We start from the raw sequence: 24,758 nt of genomic DNA, 5'->3' as shown, positions 1-24,758 counted from the left end.
ACAATGGGTGGATGAACCCACATGCTTTCGCTCTTTTGTTCAGCCCTAGGAGGAACACTTAAATGACAGCACATTCCCTTGGGATCACTTGTAGATTATAATGCCCACACCTTAGCTTCTTTAGTCATGGTGAGATGAAAAAGAAAGAGCAGCTACAGGGAGGACCTCCAGATTCCAGGCCAAACCATGGATATGATGAATGAATACTGTGACCGATATTCCATATGGAAAAAAGGCGTGAACTATCAGTGCAGCAGCTGGAGGAGGCGAGGGGCATGTCGTGTGTGTTGATGTTCTACAGACCGCCTCACAGTGTGATCGACTGCTTTCTGGAAGCTCTACTGACCTTGCATGTGCAATTTCTCCGTCTCCAAAAACATACCCTTTACTATTTATGTGCCAGTGACAGGAATAGAGGAACATGTTTGTTGGGGCCAAGTGTTACACTCTGAGACTTGAAGGATCCTTACTTAAGATACTGGTGAACTAAAGGATTTGCCAAATAATATATGGATTCCTGTGGGTTATGTGGTCAGTCAAGGAATTTGAGAGTCACCACTGTTATTCACAGCTTCAGTGACCTGCTGCTCAGTCTTTCCAAGAATGAGTCAGAGATAAAGCCAAATAATACATTTTCCCTACTGTTTCTTCATTTAATCTGATGTACATATTGCGTAAATGGTATTTCATAATATGCTGACCTTTTTATTCTCTAAACTGTGCATGTCAGAACCCCATTCCTATCACGAGCAGCTTAATACAATTAACTCTGACTCAGTTGGTGTGTGACATGAGTCCTCATTAACTCATCTCACAGTGGTTTGGTCCGATGGCAGAGATTTTTCAGTGTTCTAGATAGGGATGAAATGCTGTGTATGGCTACATACTATTTTTACCCCAGATTAATAATGTCTGCATACATGGATTTAATGCTTTACAGGAATTTCAATAAAGAACAGAATGCTTTTGGCAAAATAAACAATTGTGCTGTCTGATGGCTAGGGCTATTGTCATTTGGGAGAGGACTGTTGACAATTATGTGAGGTTGAAATTATGGAGTGTGTGTGCATCGCATTGTGGTGAAGAGCTTGGGAATCAGATTTCGACTTCACCACCTACTAACTGTGTGACTTGAACAACTCACTCTCCTCCCTGAGCCTCAGTTTCCTTTACTGCAGAAAGAGAAGCCTCAGTTACACCTTTCATAATAAGACGCCTGGGATTGCTGTAAGGATTAAAATACATAAGGTAGCTCATATATATTTTATATACATTTACTGGAAGCTGTATGTAGAGAATAGTTTCTCATGTGAGGATGTGAACCAGACCAGTTTTATATGAGAACCAATAGAATAAAGAGTTCTCTAGGCCCCTGGCTAAACCAAGGTATCTCACCTGTCCCTCTCCCTAAGACAGTGGTTGGCAAACTGCGGCTCACGAGCTGCAGTTTGCCGCTCTGTTGACTAAAGAGTTTGCCGACCACTGACCTAGACTCTCGATTCCAATAATTACAGGCTGTTGCTGTTCCTTGTGATTAAGCCCCTAAGAGATAATTCATTAAAGTCAATCATCTGAACCCCATTAGGGTCAAACTTAAGAGTTATTATTTTACATATATGGTTAGAGAACAGTCCTAAATAACTTAGTCGACATTTTTTATTGGTTTGTTTCATTTAATATGGAATACACTAAGGATCGGAAACTGATAGTTATTAGTAAGAAATGTCCTTGGAATTCAGATTCCAAAGTTTGAGTTCCTTGGATTATGTACAACTGATCCTGAAGAAATTGAGAAGTCACCACCCTTTGGTCCATGCACTAATCTAAGGGGATCAACAAATCAGTTACACCGAATCTTTCAACTCGGATATAAACTAGCAGGGACCAGCCAGAGGCAACTGAGGCCACAACGTAACAGTGTTACTCAAAAAGCCACTAAAATGAACATGAAAAGGCACTGGGAAATGTCATGCAAATGTCAGGGCATTTTCATTATACTTGAATACGGGCAGGTGTTAGAATACTGTATCTAATTTGCAGCTGCACAATTTATACAGGAAACTATGTCTGAATAACGTCCCTGGGGACTGGGAACCCCAAAGCACGTAATGCTGCTAAGCTGTGGAGCCACCCAGATGTCTCACAGCCCAGGATCTGCTGCTGAGGCCCAGATCTCTGAGTCCTTTTGAACTGTGCCCCTAGCCTCAAGCTCCTCCAGCCCTCCAAGGTCAGATCTTAATGGAGACCTCAGGATTGCAGGTTGTGCCTGTAAATCCAGCGTGCCTGCCCCACATCACCACAGCTCAATCCAGGAGCCCAAAGGGAGGCCAAGAGCTGTGTGTGTTCTGGATGGGACAGCCCGACCCCTGGGTGTTCACATCTTCATGGGCAGATGTGAAGAGGGGGACTCAGAACTCTGAGCAGTCTTGACAAACCCCCTCTGACCCCCCGAGCTTTAACTGCTTTCCCATCATCCTGCCTTGGGCCCTGGGTACAGATCTCATTATTCCCTGTGTCCCTCTTCAAGTTAGTCACCACAAGAAGCCAAGACTCCCAGACCAGACGATCCCTCCCCCATCAATTCCAGTCTTCAAAAGGCAACATATCCCAGCAACCACCAGTTCCACCTCCAGCCCCCAACATGCCACACCCCCTTCTTTGCTTTCTTTTCTCTCTAACATTCATCATTACACACACATATTTATACTAATGTGTGTTTGCTTATCTGTCTCCCCTACCAGAATATGTAAGTTCAACCATCAGGACAGAATTTTGTTCAGTGATGTACCTGCAGTTCCTGGCACATAATAAGCACTCAATAAATATTTATTTTGTAAGCAAATGAATAAATAAGAAAATCAATGAATCCTGCCCTAAGCTGTGGCAGCCACCAGAAGCTGTGCGCATACTAAATCCAAAGGCACAGGGACTAGTGTCAATTAGTATTTGGCATTTGACTTCTTTATGATATTAATGAAACAGTGTCAGATGCTATCACCTGCATTTGCTAGCTTTCAGAATACAGACTTGAGGTCTTTGCCGAGGAAAGCTGAGACAAGCTATCTTTAGAAATATTTCATTAGGAAAATGACTCTGAATCTTTTACGACTAAGAATCCAGATATTCTGATCACCTTCGATCCATATCTCTATTAACTCCCAAGTCTTTCTCACCAAAATTGATAAATAAAAATAGAGTATTAACATAGACAAATAGTGATAAAAATAATGAGATATAAGTGAGAATCAAAAAGGAAAAACAAAACGAAACATCAAAATGTAAGAGAAAAACATGAGGCTAAAGATTGTTCCATACTTGGCACATAGGAGTCTCTCATACATGTTTAACTTAACAAATGGATGGATGGATGGGTGTTGAAATGTGTAAAGGGGAGGCAACAAGTAAAAAAAAAAAATGGTCTCTTTGAAAGCAAATTTCATTACTTGCAGGCCTTGTATTTTTAGTTCCTTAAATGATTACATTTCAAACTGGTGTAGGATCATTTTGAGAAGTCTTTACAGATCCTTATAAAGAATATGTAGATATGTGTCCACAGAAATATTAGAGACCACGCAAATCATATTATTGATAATGTAACAGAATAAACTAACCAAACGAGATGGATGTATATCATTATAAATGTATTAGTCTTTTAACTGTCTCATTAGTATTCATATAAACAATGATTCAATATAAGCTTTGTTTCTAAGATAAGTGAGCCATTGCTTAGAATGTCAAGTCCTTTACTTTACTTATTTTATATTTAAAATGAAGCCTGCACAATAACAAGAAGGTGCCGGCCCAGAAGGCAGGAGCTATGGGTCCGCGTGGGGGCTGGGAATGACTACCTCCGAGGAAGTGGGCCATGAGCTACCTGCCGTTTCAAGCACTCCAAAAACCACTGTATTTTTGTTTTGGATTTTGAAAGAAAAATTATTATTTGAAAATTCAGCCATTATGCTTCACTTAACTTACTGTCAAAATACTTCATGACAGCACATCCAATAATGATATGCCAATGTTATGTATAGGATAGCATTAGTTTGTTACAAGGATGACTATCTAGACCTGGAACTATCCTGGGTAGAAATATGACAAAGGAAAAATGCATCAGAATGAAAGGCTGGTTGGGACTGGACGTAGCTGTATTTCAGGATGCACAACATAGAAGGTATTAAAGGAAGCTATAGCAAGATTCCTTCTCTAGGTACCCCCGTTTCCTTTGTGAACTCTCAACTTCTGTTTGACCTAAGGCTTTATGTTATCTTGACAGTCAGAAGTGGCAATCAGTAGATGACTGTATATTCAAATTTATTCAAGAATGCTTTAATTTTTCAGAGTTTTTGTTTCATAGAACCATAGGTTTCCTGAGTTAGGTAGAAGCTTAACATTCTCAAATCCATTTACCTTCAGCAACTACAGATCTAAGGAGCAATTTCTTCTTGTCTCGGTGCTTATCATCAGGACACACAGGCAAATGGAGAACAGTATTATAGAACAGGAAAATGATAGAGCAAAAAATCATTTGAAAAAGGGTATACTTTTTCTTCGCTGCTACTGAATCATTTGGTTGATATAGTTGCACAGATAATTTTCTATAGACATTGTAGTGCCAAGAATGTAAAAAACACATGGGTAAAGCTTTGATGATGACTTCATTTTGATAAGGGAAGAATTTTAATACCTTTGCTATATTGAGGTTTACTTTAAAAAGAAAATGAAGATAGAATTTCAAAATGCATCCTGTTGTCCTCAGCCGTACTGTCAAAGCAACTAAAGGAATTTCATCGCCGATGGCATGCTACAGCTAAGTGAATTAAGGAGGATGTTAAGGTTTTCATTTCTAATTTTCCTCTTTTCTGCAATGGGCATCAGACACTTAAAGACTCTATGAAATTTTACATCTTCTAGTAAACACAGAGTAATGTGTATATGTTTATCTCTGTGGGAACATCAGCTATGCAATACTGGAAACTTCCTTTGTCACTGAGAAGGAATTCCCTGGCTTGCATAGTATTTTGTACTCCAGTTTCCCAGTCTGGGGCAACGTGATCTTTTTGCAGAATCCACAGCACAAATAAAAAACTTTTCAAACCATTTCTTTAAGGCGGCTTATCTGTTTTCCTTTTCCCAGGTGCCCTGGGTTGTTCCTGCTGGTATCATTTGCAGCATGTTTGAAAACTAATGAAAACCCAAATACAATTAGGAAGGGGAGATGAGAAAAAGAGAGATTCCAAATCAGGGTGGATCCTCTTATTGGGCTGGAGGGAAGAGAACTGTGATGTATCTTTGATAACAGCAGCGGAGGAAATGAAGTACTGATTGCAAGCCAGGGCCTAGCTGAGCTGAACATTAATACGAAGGAAATCAACATTATCCTGATTACCGCACGTGAGAAACAGATGTGACCCCCCCTCCTCTCCCTATGGACACAACAAAAGGCATTGTGCGTGCTCAGGATAACTGGGTGGAATAACATGAGATGCATACACTTAGGATAAAAGGGAGGGGTTCCTGAGTCATTATCAAAACTTTAGGAACATCCCAATTTTGGCATAAGCATAGGTTTTGATGCAGAAAACAATAAGTCATATTAATCGGCAACTGCTTGGTGCAAATGTCAAAAATATGGTGTGTTGTTATAACCTAAACAGTTAATATCTGGATGCCTCCCTGACCCTCACACATAACTGCCCCTTGCAATACACAAACACATTCATGCCTAGTTGTTTCTTGACCATTTTGCTTATGCCTGCTTGAGTAACCCCCACACAGCCTCCCTTCCGTTCTGTTCTGGAAGTCTCATCCTTAGGGCCCCCGAAGCACAGCATTTCTCCAAGTCAGCCAATGAAAAGGCTCTGAGCAACGCGTCTTATTCCTTATCTCACTCCCGCACTCTGTTAAACCATTGACAAGCCTTACCTTATTTTTCCTGCCCTTCACTCCTCTTATGATGGCATATGGCATGCCTTCTAAATAATAATTTTGTTGACCTGGCCAGTGTTGCTAAGTGGTTAGAGTGCTGGCCTGTGCACCACAGGGTCTCAGGTTCTATTTCCAGTGAAGGACTTGTACCTGGGTTACAGGTTCGATCCCAGGTCAAAGTAGGGGCACATGCCAGAGGCAACCAATCAATGTGTTTCTCTCACATCAATGTTTCTCTCCCCCCCTCTCTCTTTCTTCCTCTCTCTCTCTCTCTCCCCCTTCCTCCCTTCCCTTCACCCTCTCTAGGGATCAATGAAAACATATCCTTGGATGATGATTAACAACAACAACAAAAAAATTGAAAATAAAATACTAATTTTGTTTTTAAAAAAACACTATAAATAGCAGGAGAAATGTGTTTTAACCAAACCTATCTGTTACATTCAATTCAACTATATAATCATAGATTTGGTCATAAAATAAATCATTCCCACCCGGCTGGTGTGGCTCAGTGGTTGAGCATTGACCTATGAACCAGGAGGTCACGGTTCGATTCCCAGTCAGGGCACATACCCGGGTTGCGGGCTCGATCAATGACTCTCTCATCATTAATGTTTCTATCTCTCTCTCCTTCTCCCTTCCTCTCTAAATCAATAAAAATATATTAAAAAATAAAATAAAATAAATTATTCCCTGATATTATAATACAATAGAGAAAATTAAAGCAGTCCTTTGAAAGGCTGGTCACTGGATTTTTTTTTTTTTTTACTGTTATTGGGGAGAATAAATGTGCAGGACCAATGTGGTATATTAAATGGAAAAATAATGTGAACGTATAAATGTAATGTAAAATAACAGAGTTTTCTTTTGAATAAATATATGTACATATATCATATTTCCACATATGTAAATTGTATATATCAGATGGGAGAGCTTACAGTTTAAACCTGACAGAATGAAAGAAAATTTGAGACATTTCATCCAAACCTGCCTCCTGTGCAGTGAGTGTAGTTAGTATATGGCTGAAATGTCTGCTGAAAACCTCAGAGCAATTGAAATGAGCCTTAAATTATCTCCCCACAATCACCTAATTCTTCTCCCCATCTACCCCCGCCCCAAATCACAAAGAAATGACATCCCTAACCCCCACAGTGTGTCAGAGCGAGGTGCAATCAGATAGAATACTGGCCGAGTAAAAGTTTGCAATAAAAAGCTGGCTTCCTGTTCACAGTCCGACAGAGCTGCTGCTGGAGAAAGCGCCTTGATTAAACTCACGGAGCCTCATTTTTGGCACATCTTTGACCAGTTAGGCTGGCCGGGATTCTGCCCAGGCTCTGCAATTCCTCATTCCTCCCAGGGAATTACTCTGCCTCTTCCACAGCTCCTCCTCCTCCAATCAAGGGTCTGACGCTGCCCACTGACCACGTTGCTGTGTCTGCCTTTTGGCACTGGGAGCTTGTCTGTCGTAGGATGAAAGTGGAATTCTCTGCTGTCTGCAGGGCTTTCCCCAGGGACCAGAGCATGAAACCCAAACTTATATATAAAATCATATCCTGTTTGCAAACATCATATTCCCTTTGCTTCTCACTAATCTGGTCCTGTAAACCCCAGCACAGCTTGATAGCCCATTCCTCATCTAAACAAATGCCATAAGCCCCTTTATACTTTTACAACCATGTCAAAAAATAATATTGCCTGCCAATAGTGATGTGATTGGAGTTGCCTCCTCCGAGCCATAAAAGAAGTGCAGAGTCTGTTATCAATTTCTCTAAGTGTATCAGGGGAATTATGGGTCGATTCAGTTCCAAGTTATAAATGACAACTCAAAAGCCGCAGAAGCGTTTGAAGCTGGGAGCTGATGACGACATTATCATAAAAGCCTGCTCGTCCTTGCTTTTGTGGGTTTTTCTTTTTCTTTCTTTCTTACTTTTTTTTTTTTTTTCTTTGTGGCCTATCAAGTGAAGAGGGAAAAATAAGGCTGAGAAATGACTTCAAGATTTCTTCACACAGCAGCAGGTCAGATGGCCAGGAAAATGATCACTATTTTTGGTGATATGTATACCCTGAGGAGTGAGAACTAAAACAGTCCTGCGCTGGCTTTTGTTTCCGGAGTCCCTTAATTATCGGTTTCACTAGACTCCGACCAAGTCCTGGGATTTGGTACAGTGCTCTTTTCAACGGCACATTTTCTTGTAGTGCAATCACACAGTCATCAGAAATGAGTCATGCCATAGTAACTAAACAAAATGAAAACCAAACACAAAAGAATTCAGAAACCTTGAGGTTGTTGCTCAAAATGCAGCTCAGGAGAGCATACTTTAAAGCACGTTATATACCACTCACCCCCTGAACAACACTGCCGGATTATCACATGGAATTTTAGGGGATGGTTTCATAAAGTCTCAGGCAGTCTCCTCAAAAGCCATCTAATCACCAGCATTCAGTAAGTATGTAATAAACCCATGTAGTAGAAAGGTATATAGTCTAGGTAACTGGAATTTGTTGGACAGTTGGGGAGCATTTAAGTATTTTAAAATTTAAACCGTGGGTTCATCTTAGATAATCTGAAGCAGAACAATGGCCTAAGACAAAAGCCATTTCAGTGGTTCCCAAGCTGACTAGGGTGCCCCCATCGTGCCAAGTTGGACCACACCAAGGTCATACTGGGTGTCTTTCATATACACAGTATGTCTAGAACCGTCTGGGAGGTAAAAACGGAGACTGGTACAAATCCAGAGGATCCAGAGTCTCTCTTAGGACTTATATAAAAACCAAAGGTATTAGGGGGCAATATGGTACCTTCATGTATAGGAACACAATTTGATTTCTGGAAAAAAACACACAGGAAGACTGAATCCAACTAGTTCTCTGGTACATCAACAGGACAAGCTTGTGTACACACACACACACACACACACACACTCACCTAGACCTACAAACACACTACCAGAGACCTAGAGGCCAATTTGATCAACAGAGGTAACTCTCTCCAGCCCTTTCTGGTATTAATGCAGGCAAACTAATCAGTCTTCCTTCTCCTGCCTCTGCTCAAGCCTCACTTACCCACCAGCACTGGCACCATCTGGATTAGGTCAGTGTCTGAGGACCTTACTAAGGACTTACTCTCTGAAACCCACTGTGTCAGAAGTGACAGGCACTGTTCATTCATTGGGCACATCTAGAGTTTACTAGAGCAGTTCTGGCTAAAGATAAGAAGTTACCTTGCTATGGGTTTAGAGCGGCAAAGTGGAGGAAGGAACTTTGTGTTCAAGGGATAGTGAGTTAGAGGTACAGCCCGTTCAAACTTGGGAGGTGGGTCCTGGGGAGCTGTCCTCATTTAAGCTCTGGGTCCTGGAATTAAGGTACTTGTTAATGAGTGGGGGTTTGGGGACCACCACTCTTTCAACAGTTTTGATTTCCTCACCATCACCAGACCCACTAAGTGGTCCCTAGCTTTGCTTCTTTGCCTCATTTGCAGGTAATCAGCCATTCTCATAAGATGGTCACTTGGGATGTTAGAAAATAATCTCAAAGCCAATGAACCCTATTTTAAAATTCAGTTTGTCCTCTGCTTTCTAGAATAATTTTGCAAGCTCTTAGCTTCACAGGAGGCTTGCTAAAACTCAGCAAGGATACATATGGGGTAGTGATTGTCCTGTGCTGGGGGTCAAAAAGCCAAGCTCACTGGCGAGCTACCACCGAGGGGACATCACTGGCTCCAGGGGCTGTGGCCAGCCTGTTAAAGATGAAAGCCATGGAAGCACCTACAATGCTCCTTTGGAACTCTTCCACTTGGACTTTCCCGTCCACCTCATACTCTCAACTTTCTCCCCTTTCCTGTGTGGCTTCAGGAAAATAACCTCACTTCTCTGACACTCAGGCTCTCATTTGCAAAACGGTGCTAACAATCATGACTGTTTTACCAAGTTGTTATGAACCTCTGTTGTACATGAGAAATTGTAAAGTCCTATCAGTTGTTAGTTGTAGTTTCCATTCTTATTTCTAGAGGGCAGAATCACAGGTAAAGGAATAGAAAGATTATCCTTGATAAATCTAACATCACTAAAATGAAAGAATTTTATGAAAATACATGGGGATTCCCTGTATAAAATTTAGTTATAGCAAAATATTGCCTAATACATGTCATACAAAAGACTAGTTTTCTTCTTTCCCTTCCATATCCAAGAAACCTAATTGAATTAAATTCCTTAGTCCTTAAACCTGGTCTAGTCTATGTTGTCCCAACATGACTTAGCACTCAGCTCTACAGGATGAAGGTCTATTAATGGTAAGGGTTAACTTTAAATAGATTGCAGACTATTGTGTATGCTCTTATCGTCCACAAAATGTAGACATTTTTCTTCATATGTCACTGGATTCAAACAAATTTGTCCCTGCAATGCGGTATAAATATCCTGGGTCAAAAACATTGTTAATTATTGAAGACAAAAATGGCCCCAGGAAGTTCACAAGCATAATGTCCCACAATTCAAAGCACTTTGTGAAGTTTATGTCATTTTCATCAGGAATATAAATAATGTATCTGCATATTCAGTGTGACTGCATTGCAAACTGAATTCCGCTACAAAACTGTGTTATACCCTCTCGTACTACCTTTTTCCCAGGAATAGAAAAGCCTAGCAAAGCCAGCTTTGTGAGCAGTGACCTGTGCAGTCACACAGCGAGATGGGCCTACTCTGGTTAATTCTCTACTGTTACCATCTTGAATTCTTAGTTATTGAACAGAGGGATCTGTATTTTCATTTGGCACTTAGCCCTACAAATTATGGAGCTAGTCATGCAGTCTAGTATAACTTCTACTGAAAAACAGCCTTAAACATAATTGAATAGATAAATCAAAGAAGATAGTTTTGGAAGTTTGTTATTTAAGAGCAGTGAACAAACTCATACTTACCCCAAGTCCACCACAAGGTAATGAAGAAAAAAACTTTTGAGAGGCATCACCTATATAGTAAGAAGATAAGAAAAAACATATAAATTGGGAATGTAATTATAGTTTTTAAATATTAATTTTTAATATTTCTAACAACTAATTTATGATTTTGATGTGTTTATTAATACATAGTATGTCACATGGTATTTATCATTTAACTCAGAAGGAAACTGATCAAATTTTAGATAGGTAAAAGCTTACAGCAAATAAATAAAAATATTAAATGTAGAGTCTATTGCCCCACATGAACAGACAAATACCTATGAAATTTAAGTCTTAAGATTTGTTTTAACTGTCCCACACATTGTACAATGTATCACAACATTTTTAAATTTATACTTTACTATGAATAACTCAGCTATTCACTGAGTATATCCCCCTAATGTGGCTTTACAAGCCAATATTTATGAAAGACATCCATTTTTTAATGTTTCAAATATTAAAACATCTATTCAAAGATACAGATTTATTTTGAATTTATATTTCAGATATAGCTATAACTAAGTATACTTAGCCTCTCCAATATTTGTAATTTTTCAAACAAACAAGTTACAAAACACTACAATGAGGATAATACTATTTAGGGATCTATATAATACAATAATATATCTTCTTAAAAATATATGCCAAAATCTTACTTGTGACTGTCTCTTAGTATTAATACTTTAAGGAATTTTAATCCTTTTGGTTATCTGCATTTTTATTTTCTACATTATCTACTAAATGAATAGAGAAAACAAAAATAACTACTCTTAAATTTCTTAGGCTAAAATCTGCCTTGCAAAATAATTAGAGGGAAAGGAGTAGGCATTTCTATATCATAGTCAACTGGCTCTGAAGTGACTCAGATGAGTCACTCAGGAGATTAGTGGTAGAAAGAGGTGCAAACTTCCATTTCACCTTTCCCAGTTCATTTGTTCTATTGATGATCAATGAAATAATAATGAAAAATGAAAACAGGCTTGTGGTGGAATTCACAGGCCATGTCAATAAAAGTCTAAATAGATTTTAATGTCACAGAAAATATTTGATTTTTGAAAACAAGAAATTTCATGAGTTGATTTTTCAAACGCAAGAGCTATCAGATGGAAAATGATAAACAAAAATTTAAGTACAAATGAGAAAAATGATACACCTCATTATATATAAGGGTATTCATGAAAAAAAGTAAGCAATAGAAAACAAATCATAAAAACATATTAAACCTGAAATGCTGACATCAGTAAAAGATACATAAATTTATGGATAGCTTGGGGAGGGATAAAGTTTACTTAAGTTGTTGCTCATAACAAAGATATTTCTATATTGTTGAATATTTTGCAAGGATGCATTCACATGTCCTATGTGAAATTAAAATACATAATATTGTATATTTAATGTATGAACTCTTCATTCCATAGTTAAAAGGAATAAAGTTAATATTACAATGCAATAAAGTAATTTTAAAAAAATATGTAAACTCAAAGAGAATAATGAAAATACTGGTAAATGTTAAGCTGCTTAAGGAGAATTGTATTTAGTAATGTTTACATAATACAAAAAAGACAAATAATAATTTAAATTTAGTGGTGTGTAAAATTTTTAATTTACTGAATTGACTGGAATTTTAAAAAATAATGTTATGCTGCCATCCCCATGAACTGAGATCTGACTAGCCACATGATTATGAAAACTGGTAGTTAGAACGACAGGAATATTAATGCTAAGGAAAACCTTGTACCAGAAATGATTGGAGAGAATGTTTTTAAAGTGTCACCTTACAGGGTCTAGAGTATTTAAAGAGATAAATGGTGCACATTTTCCAATCTAATTATTTTATAAGCTATAGATATCTTTCAAGATACAAAGACTGATAGGTCTGGTCATAATGAACTCCTCTTACTTAAATCCTCCTAACTCCGGAACGTAACTAGGAAGAGTAGTATTATCAATTCGACTCAGAAATTTCCTAAATGGAATGAATTTAAATTCATGTGTGTGCACATTGACAAATTCCCCCCACACCACCATCCCCACTCTGTTGGGAGGGAATGGGGGAAGAAGAGGGATATACAGGAGTGAAAGAAAGGGATAAAGGAAGAGAAATATCTTGGTGGTTCTACATCTCTATACTTATACATGGCAGTCTGGTTTTTTCGATATAAATAAAAAATAAGCCATGAGAATGCAAATTTTACAAAGAACAAAAAAGTATGAAAAGCTAAACTTAAAAAACAATGGAATTATTCACTTTGAACTTGAATGGAAGACTCACATGAGATATTGAAGTAGTTCAGAAGTGGTATCAACATTGAATTCCAGTTCATCAAAATTTAAACTTAATTTCTTTCACAAACATGTCTTTTCTCTTAAAATGTAGAAAACTGTTGTTTTAGAATATCTCTCAAACACCTACATGTAAGTTCTTCCCAATTAAATCCAAAATATTTAGTCCTATATCTATACTGATTTATAGTTTAAGAACATAGTAAAAAAAAAAAATGGGGGGAGGATGCTACTTGTTTTCTCTTAATTAAAAAATAATCAAAATTGCCCTAGCCAGTTTTGCTCAGTGGATAGAGCACTGGCCTGCGGACCAAAGGGTCCTGGTTAGATTCCAGTCAAGGGCATGTACCTCAGTTGGTTTTCTCTTAATTAAAAAATAATCAAAATTGCCCTAGCCAGTTTTGCTCAGTGGATAGAGCACTGGCCTGCGGACCAAAGGGTCCTAGTTAGATTCTAGTCAAGGGCATGTACCTCAGTTGCAGGCTTCTCCCCGGCCTGGGCCCTGGTTGGGTCTTGTGCAAACAACTGATATGTTTCTCTCACATTGATTGTCTCTCTCTGTCTTTCCCTCTCCTACTCTCCCTTAAAAAAAAAAATCACTGGAAAAATATCCTCGGACGAGGATTAACCAAAAAAATAAATAAATAAATAATATGAACATAGCTTCCTATCTTTAAGTGTGTATTTTGACCTCATAAAACCATAAAAGTTAATGTGCGGTTAATTTCATTTTTGGGTAAATTGTGTGAGATTATTAATTCATGTAAATATAAGGACATTTATTGCATAGTATCCACAGTAAATGAAGTTCTCTATGTGCAGAGATTCCTTCCTTCAACAGAAGAAAAAAATACAGAGTACATATGTTCAGATTGACTTATTCATCTTTATATTAACACTAGTGGCCCAGTGCACGAAATTTGTGCATTGGGTGGGTGTGTTCCTCAGCCTGGCCTGCACCCTTTCCAATCTGGAACTCCTCGAAGGATGTCCTACTGCCGGTTTACAGGGATTGGGCCTAAACTGGCAGTCAGACATCCCTCTCACAATCTGGGACTACTGGCTCCAGCTGCTCACCTGCCCTGCCTGCCTGCCTAATTGCCTGTAACCACTCTGCCTGCCGGCCTGCTCGCCCCCAAATTCCCCCCCACTAGCCTGATCACCCCCAACTGCCCCCCCCTGCTGGCCTGCTCGCCCCCAACTGATCCCCCTGCTGGCCTGCTCGCCCCCACCTTCCCTCCCCACTGGCCTGCTCACCCCCAACTGCCCCCCTGCTGGCCTGCTCACTCCAAACTGCCCTCCTGGTGTCCTGATCACCTCCAACTGAACCCACTGATGGCCTGCTCACCCCCAATTGGCCCCCTGATGATATGCTTACCCCCAACGGCCCCTGCCATCCCATCCTGGTCTGATCACCCCCCGGCGACCCAAGATCCCAGCCCCTCCTTTTTTTCTTTTTCTTTTTCTTTTTTTTCAGTGCCTCCTTGAGCGGAGGCCAGGGCCGGCTAGAAGCAAATATCTAGGATTTATTTATCTTCTAGAATTGAAACTTTGTAGCCTTGAGCGGAGGCCAGGGCGGGCGGGAAGCTTGGCTTCCTCCATTGCCAGGGCAACCCAAGACTCCTGCTTGCTCCAGCTCTGTGGCAGGCCACTATCTTGGTTGGGTTAATTTGCATACTCACTCCTGATTGGCTGGTGGGCGTGGCTTGGCATAGCAGAGTGATGGTTAATTTGCATGTTTCTTTTATTAGTGTAGATATCAATTTAATTCTATACAAATTGTTTTTCAGCATCAAATTTTAATAATGTTTGCTAAAACACTGAATAATTTTCATGTGTTCCCCTTTCTGTCAATTTCTTCCAGTACCTCCCTTGAATGCATGTAGGCATACACACACTAACCCATCTTCCTTTACTTCATAAAGTGAGGGATGCCTGCCTACCACATGTCATATATTTGCTTCTGAATTCTTGAGGACCAGTTAATATAAAATCATTCTGAAATAATATTGAATTAGGTGAGGGAGTTCAATAATTTGGAATTGACACAATAGGTTTTATTGAAAGAAAGGGACACACACACACACAAAAAGCCCTGCAATACCTTTTTTTAAGTTAAAATAGTTTTAAAAATATACTCTTGGTATGTATAGCCATTTTATGTATTGTTATTCCACTATAAAAGGTTGTTAATAAACTTAATTAATAGAATTGTTTCAGCTAGAATAAGGTTCTGTATTGAACTTTTTCCAAATCTATTATTTCTACTGCTCATATAGTTTATATAACCCTGTTCAACATTCACTTTATTTTAAAATCTGATGGCAGAGGTTTGAAAAATCGTATGTTAACTAAAAATTATGTTTATTAGTTTTCTACTTCTGCCACCTACTTTACTGTTTAATTCCTCAGTGAAGACATTAAAAAGATTACATTAAGTTTTAAAATGCAGTCTAACTGTAAAATGCCATATTCTAGGCATAGCACTAAGGAGTTTTCACTTAAAGTAAGTTGTACTATGCCCTCTATCTGTTAAGGTCACCAAGAAAAAGAACTGAATAACACAAAACAAATGGAAAAGGTGAAGATAAATTTGCATAAAGATTGTGAAAACCTTTCTTCTTTTGGTTTAAAAATGTAAGCAAACAAACTCAACTGCACATTTATTCCTGTATGCTAAAATACAATGGAGAAAAGCTATTCAAATAAACATGAATTTAAATGTTAACATCATGGAACTTGGTCATTTTTTCTAATGCAAGATTTTTCTTCATCTGCATTGGCTTATTATAAGGGATTCACTCATTCCAAAGAGCAATGCTGATGGAGAGCTGGGTTTTTTGTCACACTGCTTGCCAAGTATTTTGAACTGACACCCTCCTTGACTAATGATAGTGCTGGAATGTGCTGTTCTCAGTATAAGAGGCCCATACAGACCTAGGAGCGTCCTGGGGTCCAGCTTCTGTCCATCCAGGGGGTTGGTGCCATACAGCAGTGAGTGATGTGCAGAGTGAACAAGCTGTATTTCCTCCAGGCTGGCTTTTCGACCTTGAATCCGCTGAAAGAAAACAGCAGAAGCCTACAGTTCTCCACTGACAATGTTTCGAAGAAAATAAGGCCCCAAGTCACATTTAAGGTGATTAATAATGGGCTGAGTTTCATCATGAAGGAATGTGACACTGATTTGCTTAGGAAAGTACCATAATAATATTTGAAAAATGAGAGTAGGCAACGTTCAGAACCCAGGGACTGCTTATGCCTAAACGGGCAACTGACATAAAGCATATTCTTCATTGGCATAAAAAGAATCTATAATGAAGAAATTAATAGCTAACTCCTTTGTAAAAGTATCAGCTTAAAAAACAAACAGGGTCTGTTGTTTAGCTGAGAAGTAAATTAATCAACATCTTATTTTACATTCACCTAAAAAATGTGTTGAAACAAATTCCTTATTATTTCTTAAAGGACTTAAGTAAGACCAATACATTTCAATATATTTGTTTATAACAAATATGCTGATCACTTCATATGCGTGCACCTCATAGTAGTGTTCATCTAGACACGGGGGGAACCTTTTTTTTTGCCAAAGGCCATTTGGATATTTATAACATCATCCACTTAATGTGATTCACTTATCATAAAGTTATGTTGCTATGAACAAAACTGCTAGATTTATTGAATTTTGAGCCCTGCCTGTTGTTTCCTTGGCAGGGCCAGACCAAATGATAAGGCCCGCAGGCCAGATGTTCCCCACCCTGGTATAGACCAATGTGTGACCTATGGGATCAGTAACAGTTCAGGAACTATTTATGGTCTTATGAGGTCTATACAGGATTCGGGGTAAACATTTAGGAACTTTTATAGTAAACTGACAGAATATCTTTATGTCTGTTGAATCTAACAGAATCTTGTATGTCATTCAACCAATTTTCATTTTTGTAGTATTTCATTTTTAATGTACCTTATAAAAGCATTAGTTTGTGACAGAATGGAAATGGAAGAAAAACAATAAGCACTGCTTAACCAGAGGTAGTCTGAGACACTCCAGACGCAGTCAATATTTCTACACACCTGCTGGGCAGAGACTTTCACTTCACCTAAGAAAGAATGGTCCTTTGACACAGACAAAACTGTACATTAAATTGAAGTTCAATCAACCAGCGGCCACAATTCTCAGCTGGCATGTCTGTGAGCCCAATAAACATCATGTTGGTGTATGAAGTGAATTAGCCCAACTTTTAAAAATTGCTGTGTTTCCTAAAATTACCCAGATAGTGTTAATATTTCACTTAAAATATGTATCATAATAAGGTACTTATAAGGCAATGGATTAGAAGAGAACGACGTTCAGTGAACTTAGAAGAGACTCTGTCCTTTCATGTCCCAGATGACACAGAAACCTCAGGTGACAACAGCACCTCCCTCAGGACCAGGATATGTCCATATTCAACCTCCCTAATTTACGGGGATGTGGCAACTGTGGATGTGTGAGCAGCCGGAAGCCTGGACTTACTGACACTTCCTAGGGTTTTGCTGTGTAGAGGGCAGAGCTGTGCTTGTCACTGAAAATAAGTCATGTAACAGGGAGGGGAGGTGGTGGGAGACCCACGGGGTAACAGGAGTGATAGAAAACGGAAATTTCTTGACACTGTGCCATTATTTGCTAAACAAATAAATGCTTATGGGAGTTTCTTTGTCACAGCATTGAAGTTCCCCCTTTTTGACACCCAATTTACATTTCTAGAGGAATAAAAGTATGTTTCAGAGAAATTACTCCAAGGTAGGCAATAATTAAAATTGAAATTAAACCAGGTAAGTAATGCTGAAGGCAAAGGCAAATTTGTGATGGCCATCTGATCAACCATTGCCCTGATCAATAAATACATTATTGACATTTGTGACTTAATGATAAACATTAAATTTGAAAGTGTTTATGGAAGAGCAGAACAACCAAAGCAATAGAATGAGAAGACATGAGAGAAAAATAGGAAGCAAACGTTCAAAGTCAATATTAAAGAGAAACATTTTAACTGAGATTTCAGCTGCTGGAAAATCCAAGATAAATAGTGGCAAATCCATGGTCTGAGTCATCTAAAATTGGAATGAGCAGAGGACTGGAATCCAGACTGCAGGAACTGGTTCTATCTGGCAGAATAATGAACACCGTGAAATAATAGGGCTTCCAGCTCTCATTTCTATGAATCTAAGAATTCCATAGCCACTGATATTTTATACGCTCACACAGTGAATCATCTTTGTCTTAAATAATGTCAGTTCTATAGGTAATCAGACCAACATTTTGACTGATATCATAAAATTTCATTGTTTTTTTTTTCTTTTCTATAAATGTATTTTTCAGCTCTAAAACTGAATTTCTGCCTCTGGTATGACATTAAATACCAGTAATAAGAAATAGATCTTTGTATTTTCATTAACCAGTCACATATATTTACAGCCATACACTCCATGCTTACCTCAACTCCTTTCTCATTTTCCCAATCACACATTTGAAAAAATAACCTGCTAACATGATTCAATTATTGACAGTAACTCAAGTGCTGAGAAATCATAAGAGAATACCTGCTGAACTGAGTATCAGTCATCCCCTTAAGTGATATCAACTAACAAACAGTAAGGACAGAACAACTGGCCAGCCTACTCGACATGTACTTATTCTAAGAGTATTCCCTTCTGGTTTACACTCTAGTGTAACTTGTCACTATTAAAATGTAACATGGTTCATTTTACTGCTTTGATTTCACTGCCCCCCCCCCCCGCCCCTTCTTTCCTTCCTTTTGACTACCAGGAAGTATTTTACACTGGCCCTTTTTATTATTACAAAATATATTTCTTTTAAACAACTACACTAAAGATAAGGAATACTTATTCTTAATCATCACTTCTGCTTCTATGGCTGCTGTAGAGTAAGACCCACACACAGGACATGCATGTTCCTACAGAAAGCTGAGGGGGGTGGGGGGGAACAATGCAATATGAAAAATGTCTACCTGGAAAAAGGATCTGGAGAAAGCATGTTTTGAGATTTATATCTCACAGGGCATTGCTAAGGGAACTAGAAGGATGACTAAGCTGAAAATACTGAAATGGCAACAGCCTTCCTTCTCTCTTACTCAGAGTTCCCTGGAGTACTTCCATTTTGCCTCACTTTTATCCGATGTCTTAGATTTGTCAACTTCACTTTTCCTCTCAAATTGAGGTCTCCAAGAGTTTTCATTTTCTGGTATTATTGTGAGTAATTTATTAGGTTTAAATATAGATATTTTCACTTAATCCCTTCCCATATTTTCTATTTCCTGTGCACCCTTTATCCCTTCATTTCTCTCTCATGACGCTCTCTTGAGTCAAAGGTCAATGGCATAATGAGTCATAAGATGGGGGTAAAGTGCTCAGATAATCGTAATTTAGGGAGATACTGATTTCCGTTCTCAGAGATATTTAGTCTGCAGGATGTCTATCTAAAGTCTTCTATGATTCTGACCAAAATGTTTTCTTTGAGAATTCTGAGTATATTTGGAAACACAATGCATTGAAGAGATGGCGTTCACTTGGGTATTTCTTGACATCCCACTTGAGATCCAAAATACAGGTCTTCACTACCTTGCTCTTAGGGACTTGGGAAAGCAAGCTTATAGCTAGCTCTTCTTTCATGTTCTTAACCAAGAGACCCTTCAGTGTGGGATGTGTCCATTCCTCTGTTTTCATGCTCTGTGCCTTGCACTTAGGCCGTTCCTTCCCTCCTGTTCAGGAAGGAACGGATATTCAGGGAGTTCCTCCCCGGTGCTGCACACCTGGGGATGCCGGCTCAGTTCCGAACCCCAGTCTGCATTCTGGTTTGAAGTTTGACTCATTTAAAATGACCATATCATTGAGTCTCACAACACACCCCGGTTCTTTCCTGAAGAAGCAGTCTTTCTGAAAGAAACCCCATTAAAGCAACCTGGTTATAGAAGGAATGTTCTGAACAGGATCTACAAAGTCATATTGTGACAGGATAAAACGCAGCCTGCAGCCTGCCCACACCCACCCACACACAGAGCACACACACGGTATAGATTCTTTGTTAAATTGTTTTTCTGCCGAGGAGCAGGGGAAAAAGGAAACAGTTCTATTCCTTCCCCTCCTGTGTTCAAAGCCTGGACGGAGGCCAGTGTCCTAATCAGTTCTCATTGGCCCTGGAGGAATCAGAACCTTTTGTAAAATATAATAAAGGGCATAAAATCATGATAAAATGCATGAAAAAGCAGTGCCTTTGGTTAGGGAACTAGAAATAATTTAGCAGAACAGATGGATTGCATTGGTTTGGTATTATTGAGGACATGAAAGGGCTCATTTTGTGGCAGTTCCAAACGAAGAGAAAATGTCCCGCTTCAATCTGACAAGTCAAAAGTACCTGCCTCTGCTGGGGGAGACCCCATTTTCTTTAATCATTTTCAAAGTGGTGACATAGTAGGCAAGAATTTCCACTGAAATAGTCCATTTTCTGGAAATATTTCATCCAATGTCCCTAAATAGAGGGAGATGGTGTTTTTTTGTGGTTTTTTTTTCCCAACAAAAATCCACAGGGCTACAACTTACAGAATTAAAAAATCATAAATGACTTATGAGTGTCACAGTTATCCACTGTTACAAATTCCATACTTAACATTTAATGAATTGGTTCATGGCCTGGTCATTATTCTTGATACACTTTTCTCTCTTAAACAATGAAAAAATCTGGTCACATGCATATGCCCAGGTGTACCTATTGGAGTTTTCAAATAACTGCTTCTTTCAATGTAACATAAAAGAAGGTTCTATGCTCTCTCCCCAACTGCATTCTCTCCTTCCACAGATTCTTCAGCATCTAATAAATTGTCCTCCTCAGAGTTTTCTTATGAAGAAAAGGCAGTGAAAACTGGAGCGAGGCAGGTGGCCCAGCAGGCTTTTGGTTCTTTTTGTTGGTCACATGGAGAGAGTGGATTGCAAGCCAAGCGTCCTGAGTTCTGGGTACGGACTCTCATGTGTCCTTAATGTGATCAGAGCCAGCTCTGAGGTACCTCTCTGGACCACTGTTCCTTCATATATAACCGTAAGGTGGTTTGACCAAATCATTTCTTTTGTTTTAATTTTTAATTGATTTTTAGAGCAGAAAGGAGAGGGGAGGCAGTGAAATATTAGAGCAGCTGTCTCCTGCATGCCCCCTACTGGGGGTCCAGCCCACAACTCGGGCATGTGCCCTAATACGGAATCAAACCCGCAACCTTTCCGTGCATGGGAAGACACCCAACCAACTAAGTCACACTGGCCAGGGCTGTCCAAAGTTTTTCAAAGCCCCGCCTTTTGCCCCAAATAATAAGATTCTATGTGAAATAACCTTAAATACAATAAAAACTCAATAAAATATTATTTATGTTAATTTACAGGTTTGCCTTAGGCAAGCAACTATAATAATTGAAATGATGGATTACTATGGTTGAGGCAAGGGAGGAGATCTGATTATGAGAGTTTTCAAACAAACTCTATTCTTTGAAGTCCATTTTTATATATTTAATTATAATTGAAAAATAAGAGTAATTTTTAAATTCATATTCTAAGCCTTTGACTTTAAAATGATGGACAATTTTCCCAATTAAAAACATGTTTATGTGTGTAACTTTGGGGTTAGTGCCACTGTTGCTTTTCAGATAAATGCTAACTTTGGTTACTCTCCATCTCCAAATATTTGGCTCCATTCACTTGTCTGTCTCTACTAAAGTTGCATTTTTGGGGCCGTGATTTTTAACATCACCCGTGACTTGGAATAAGCTGCAGAAGTTGAAAAACTATGGATTCCTGGGTCCTACCTCCAGAGCTTCTGCTTAACTTTGAGTACGGCCTGGGCCTTCAGGCACTTAGAGCCACCTCATGGATTTTCAAGGGCAACCTAGATTGAGAACCACATGTTGGATATCCTTTCTTCCTGTTCATAAGTGAGCTCAAGATAGTGATGCTGTACTGACTGGCCAACATTTGGGACTAAAGAGTAACAGTTGGCATGGAGAAACTTGGGAGGTGAAAAAAAAATCTATCTGATCTTCAAAATGACAAGTGGCTTCTACTTGCCTGTAACACTGCTTGATTCAGTCATTACATTTTTTTGAAAATATGTTTTTATTTATTTTTTTTAGAGAGAGAGGAAGGGAGAGGGATATAGAGATAAATCATTGATGAGAGAGGAGCAGTATCAATGGGCTCTCTCCTGCATGCTCCCTACTAGGGATTGAGTTTGCGACCTGGGCATGTGCCCTGACCAGGAATTGAACCCCACCCTCTGGTGCTTGGGGCCACACTCAACTCCTGAGCCACACAGCCCAGGCTCAGTCATTACAATTTATTTAAAAATATTTCAGAACATAGAGCAATTTCAAAAGCATTTCAGAAAAACAACAAATCCCATTCAGTAAAAAGTCTGAGTGCTAAAAAGTATATGTTATATAGTATATATTAGTGGCCTGGTGCATGAAATTTCTGCACAGGGATCAGGCCTAAACCGGCAGTCGGACATTCCTCTCGCAATCTGGGACCACAGGCTCCTAACCGCTCACCTGCCTGCCTGCCTGATCACCCTTAACTGCCTCTGGCTGCCTGATCACCCCCAACTGCCCTCCCCTGCTGACCTGATCTCACCCCCAACTGCCCTCCCCTGCCGGCCTGGTCTCACCCCCAATTGCCCTCCCCTGCTGGCCTGATCACCCCTAATGGCCTCTGCCTCAGCTACCAACACCATGGCTTTGTCTGGAAGGAAGTCAGACATCCGGAAGATGGCCGGTCAACCATATTACCCTTTTAGTAGTACAGATAGATTATATAGGATAGGATTGCTTAAATGGGGGGAAAAGCCTTTTTCAGCAGGAGGAGATGCTATTGGCAGACAAAAATACATAATCCCTATATCTGGACTGATAGCCAGCCATAGGTACTATACTACCAAACCAGTCATTAAAAAATTGAACCGCTTTCTTATACCTTACACCAATCAGCCCTTGCCTCTATCTCCAGGCCTTGCCAGCAGCCAGGGGCAGCTGCTGATCCTCTCTCCGAGAAGTCAGCAGTTTAGCCCACTCACCAGTCCCCACCCACCCGAGCCTGCTATGCATGCAGCCTGGCATTCGGTCATCCCTTCGGTCATTTTGGACGTTACGAACCCTGGCTCTTTATATATATAGATATCTTAAAATTTGATTCCCACCCATTTCAAATCATTATGCTCATCAGAAAGTTTAAAAAAAGTTATCTCTAAGTGTAACTGCTCAATTTTCACAATTTTTATGCAACTGAGCAAATGAATCTCCTACATTTATAATTATTTTTTAAACATCATTGGAAATGAGCATTTTAATGGTTTAGATTAAAGTACTGCATTTTTATATAATAATCATGCATAAAGCAAATTGTCACAATAAACATTTTCTGTTACTTTAACACTGCAATTTTCAGATGGTTAAAAGATGGCTTTTAATAAACATTTGGTAAATAAGTTGCTGGTGTTTTTTTGTTTGTTTGTTTGTTTTTAGTTTGTTTTGGTTGTTAATCCTCACCTGAGGATATTTTTTCCATTGATTTTTATGAAGAGGGGAGGGAGGGAGGGAAGGACGAGTGGAGGGAGACGGGGTGGGAGGGGGGACAGGGAGAGAGAGAAACATCCATGTGAGAAATACACATCAATTGTCTGTCTCCCACAGGGACCCAGACCTGGCCCAGGATTGAATTTGCAACCCAGGTATGTTGACCAGGAACTGAACCAGGACAGGCCAACATGCTCTAAAAATCCTGTATCACTTTCCAAATGGATTCTGATGGGCAGTGTGTCTTCTTTCCTTTGATTGGTCGTTTTCCATATTATTATTCATTTTTTGCAGATATAAAAATTCAAACAAACAACTATGAATCATCTTAATTCTTATTATAGGCTGCGCAAGTATTTTTAAGGTATTTATCTGGGCAGGTATTTACAAATCTCCTTCAGAATAATGACATAACACATTGGTTTACTCATCACATCTAGATTGCTTGTACTGCTTCCCAAGTTCGCTACATCCTTAGAGACAATTCACAAGACTCTCTGCTTGAGTTTTTACCGCACTGTGTTCGATTCTAAAACACAAAAACACTTTTTTTTTTTTTGCAAACAAAACAGTAAGCTGTTATATGCTGCCATCTAGTTAGATTACTCTATAAAACAAACATTTAATTGCATTTCCATGAACTTGCAGGAGTCAGTGCTCTGTAGCATTGAGGTCAGAAAACCCTGCACATTCCAAAGTGTTCCTTCAAAGGGTATTGTATTTCTTTATTTAGATTTGCAAAAGGCATTTGAAAATCACCTGTGTGTGTGCAGGAACATGTGCTGGATATGCTAGCCCTGAGCTCTTTGGCACCCGGAGACTTTACACTGAACCAGCTCCCCCCTTTTCTCCCTGGAACTGTAGAGGAGTTCTAGAGGGACAGCAGGAGCTTGGTTTGGGGACCCGGAATTGTTTTGTAATTACTTTGTGTTGGTGCTTTAAATAAGAGTTAAATATTGCAGCACAGTGTGCTGCTTATGCTTTTTACTTAGGAATTAAGCGAAGCAAAG

At 39.2% G+C, this 24,758-nt stretch overlaps 1 protein-coding gene across 1 annotated transcript in view; it reads right to left on the bottom strand.

Annotated features, from left to right (window-relative positions):
• Window positions 1-24,758, bottom strand: part of HDAC9 (histone deacetylase 9) — a gene marked incomplete at its 3' end in the record, with an annotated part of 846,383 nt that overhangs the window by 216,078 nt on the left and 605,547 nt on the right. The window contains exons 16-17 of the mRNA XM_080665383.1: window positions 16,082-16,202; window positions 10,841-10,890 (exon numbers count right to left, since the gene is read on the bottom strand). Of these exons, the coding sequence (XP_080521509.1) occupies window positions 10,841-10,890; window positions 16,082-16,202 (171 nt within the window). The remainder of the gene's footprint in view (window positions 1-10,840; window positions 10,891-16,081; window positions 16,203-24,758) is intronic.

The sequence above is a fragment of the Plecotus auritus genome (genome assembly GCF_963455305.1).
Source record: "Plecotus auritus genome assembly, chromosome: 4".
NCBI classification, from domain to species: Eukaryota; Metazoa; Chordata; class Mammalia; order Chiroptera; family Vespertilionidae; genus Plecotus; species Plecotus auritus.
Note: the sequence above shows the minus strand (reverse complement) of the source record. Positions and strands in the feature narration are given on the sequence as shown.